The sequence below is a fragment of the Otolemur garnettii genome, unplaced genomic scaffold (genome assembly GCF_000181295.1).
Source record: "Otolemur garnettii isolate 467f Iridium unplaced genomic scaffold, OtoGar3 scaffold00068, whole genome shotgun sequence".
NCBI classification, from domain to species: domain Eukaryota; kingdom Metazoa; phylum Chordata; class Mammalia; order Primates; family Galagidae; genus Otolemur; species Otolemur garnettii.
In genome coordinates this window covers 2,179,144-2,181,232 of record NW_003852463.1, presented here as the reverse complement: position 1 = coordinate 2,181,232, position 2,089 = coordinate 2,179,144, and the positions used below count along the sequence as shown (strand labels likewise).

At 45.3% G+C, this 2,089-nt stretch overlaps 1 protein-coding gene across 1 annotated transcript in view; it reads left to right on the top strand.

Annotated features, from left to right (window-relative positions):
* Window positions 1-921, top strand: part of ACTG2 (actin, gamma 2, smooth muscle, enteric) — a 21,968-nt gene extending 21,047 nt beyond the window's left edge. The window contains exon 9 of the mRNA XM_012807410.2: window positions 703-921. Coding sequence (XP_012662864.1) covers window positions 703-846 — 144 coding nt within the window. The 3' untranslated portion in view covers window positions 847-921. The remainder of the gene's footprint in view (window positions 1-702) is intronic.
* The last annotated feature ends 1,168 nt before the right edge of the window (window positions 922-2,089 follow it).

The following is a 2,089-nucleotide window of genomic DNA, read 5'->3' as shown; positions in this document are numbered from 1 at the left end:
ATAAGTGGCCATTGACAGATAAAGCTCAGGACAGGATTTGGGTAGACTGGTTTGGACTCAGGAACAGAGGAAGCCCAGTCCAATCTGTCCATGCATCCAAACTCCAGGTGAGAACAGAACAGGTTCCCCCGATAGATGTTTGTATTGGTCATCTTTTGCTGAATAACAGTTATGGAATCTCAGGGGCATGTAACAATGAGCATGTCTTGTTCATGCATCTACAGGTCAGCTGGGAATCAGCTGATCAAGGTCAATCTTGGATAAGCAGATCTATTTCAACAGCTGAGGCCAAGACCACATCTCTCACTATGGAGCCCAGGCAGAAGGGCTAGCAGCTTCTCAAGGGCAGCTCTTCTTATGAAGATGACAGAAGCACAAGACAGCACGCACTCTTCTCATAACATACTTCAGCCCCTATTTGTGTCATGTCTCCTAACATCCCCCTAGCCAAAGCAGACACACAGCGCAGCTCAGAGTCACAGTGTGAAGTAATGCACTCTTCCCATGGAGGAGCAAAGGGAGGGGTGGGGGCATGAAGATTTCAAGCAGTAATCTAATCTCCAGGATGTTTATTCTGTGCATTTCTGATCAGAGAGGCTGCCTTTTTCCAGGATAGCCTGGAGGCAGGGCAAGTTGATTTCTGGACCACCTTGCCTATTCCATAGTGGGCTGATTGTGACTTACCACATTTGCTCTTTGCAGATTATTGCTCCTCCAGAACGGAAGTACTCAGTCTGGATTGGGGGCTCCATCCTGGCCTCTCTCTCCACCTTCCAGCAGATGTGGATCAGCAAACCTGAGTATGACGAGGCAGGGCCTTCCATCGTCCACAGGAAGTGCTTCTAAGTCAGAACAGCTTCTCTGAGGATCCCCTTGAGACTACTCTGTTACCAATCATGAAACATTAAAACCTGCAAGTCTGACTTCTCTGCCTGGGGCTCTTTTTTTTCCAGGGCTGGTTCTCATACAAAGTGCTAAGGACTTTTCACACATTATTTCTTTTTTAATTTTGTTCTTGGTCCTCCTAGTGAATCATTGCATTTTGTCTTTTATTTTATTTTCACATTGTTTCTAATCCACACAATGATCTGATGAGGGAAGGGCTATTATTATCACCGTATTACAGATGAAGAGATTGAACTCAGGAAAGTTAAGAGCTTGCTGAACCCCACACAGCATCAAGATGAAAATTCAAGTGTATCTGACTCCAAAGATAGTGCTCCTTCTATTATGCCCTCTTGTCTCCCTTTCCCTGAATGAAGATGAAGATGAGATGACTCATGGGGCGTTAAGAACCATGGACTTTCTCTGATGTAAGTCCTTACACTCAAGGATAATACACTAGAGGACATGAACACAAAGAGTCATGACATGAGGCTTACAGGATATGTCATATGAGTAGTTCAAACACAATGCTATTGTAACTTACAAGAATAAAGGTTATAGTGAGCTTAAGGGCTCTATGAGGTCTTTTGTCATTGAGGATTAGGTTGTATTTTGAAAATTAAGAGTTTGAAGACTAGGTGCAGAGGCTCACTCCTGTAATCCTAAGAGTCTGGGAGGCCGAGGCAGGTGGATTGCTTGAGCTCATGAGTTTGAGATCAACCTGAGCAAGAACAAGACTCCATATATACTAAAAATAGAAAAACTAGCCAGGCATGGTCATGGATGCCTATAGTCCCAGCTATTCAGGAGGCTGAGGCAAGAAGATCTCTTGAGCCTGAGAGTTTGAGGTTGCTGTGAGCTATGATGATGCCACGGCACTCGACCCAGGGAGACAGAGTGAGACTCTTGTCTCAAGATTAAAAAAGAGAGAGAGAGTGATGCTCGGCGCCCATAGCATAGTACTTACGGCACTGGCCACATGCACTGAGGCTGGCAGGTTCAAACCCAGCCTGGGCCAGCTAAAACAACAATGACAAAAACAATGACAACTGCAACAACAAAAAAATAGCCAGGCATTGTGGCAGGTGCCTGTAGTCCTAGCTACTTGAGAGGCTAAGGCAAGAGAATCACTTAAGCCCAAGAGTTTGAGGTTGCTGTGAGCTGTGACACCAAGGCACTCTACTAAGGGCGACATAGCGAGACT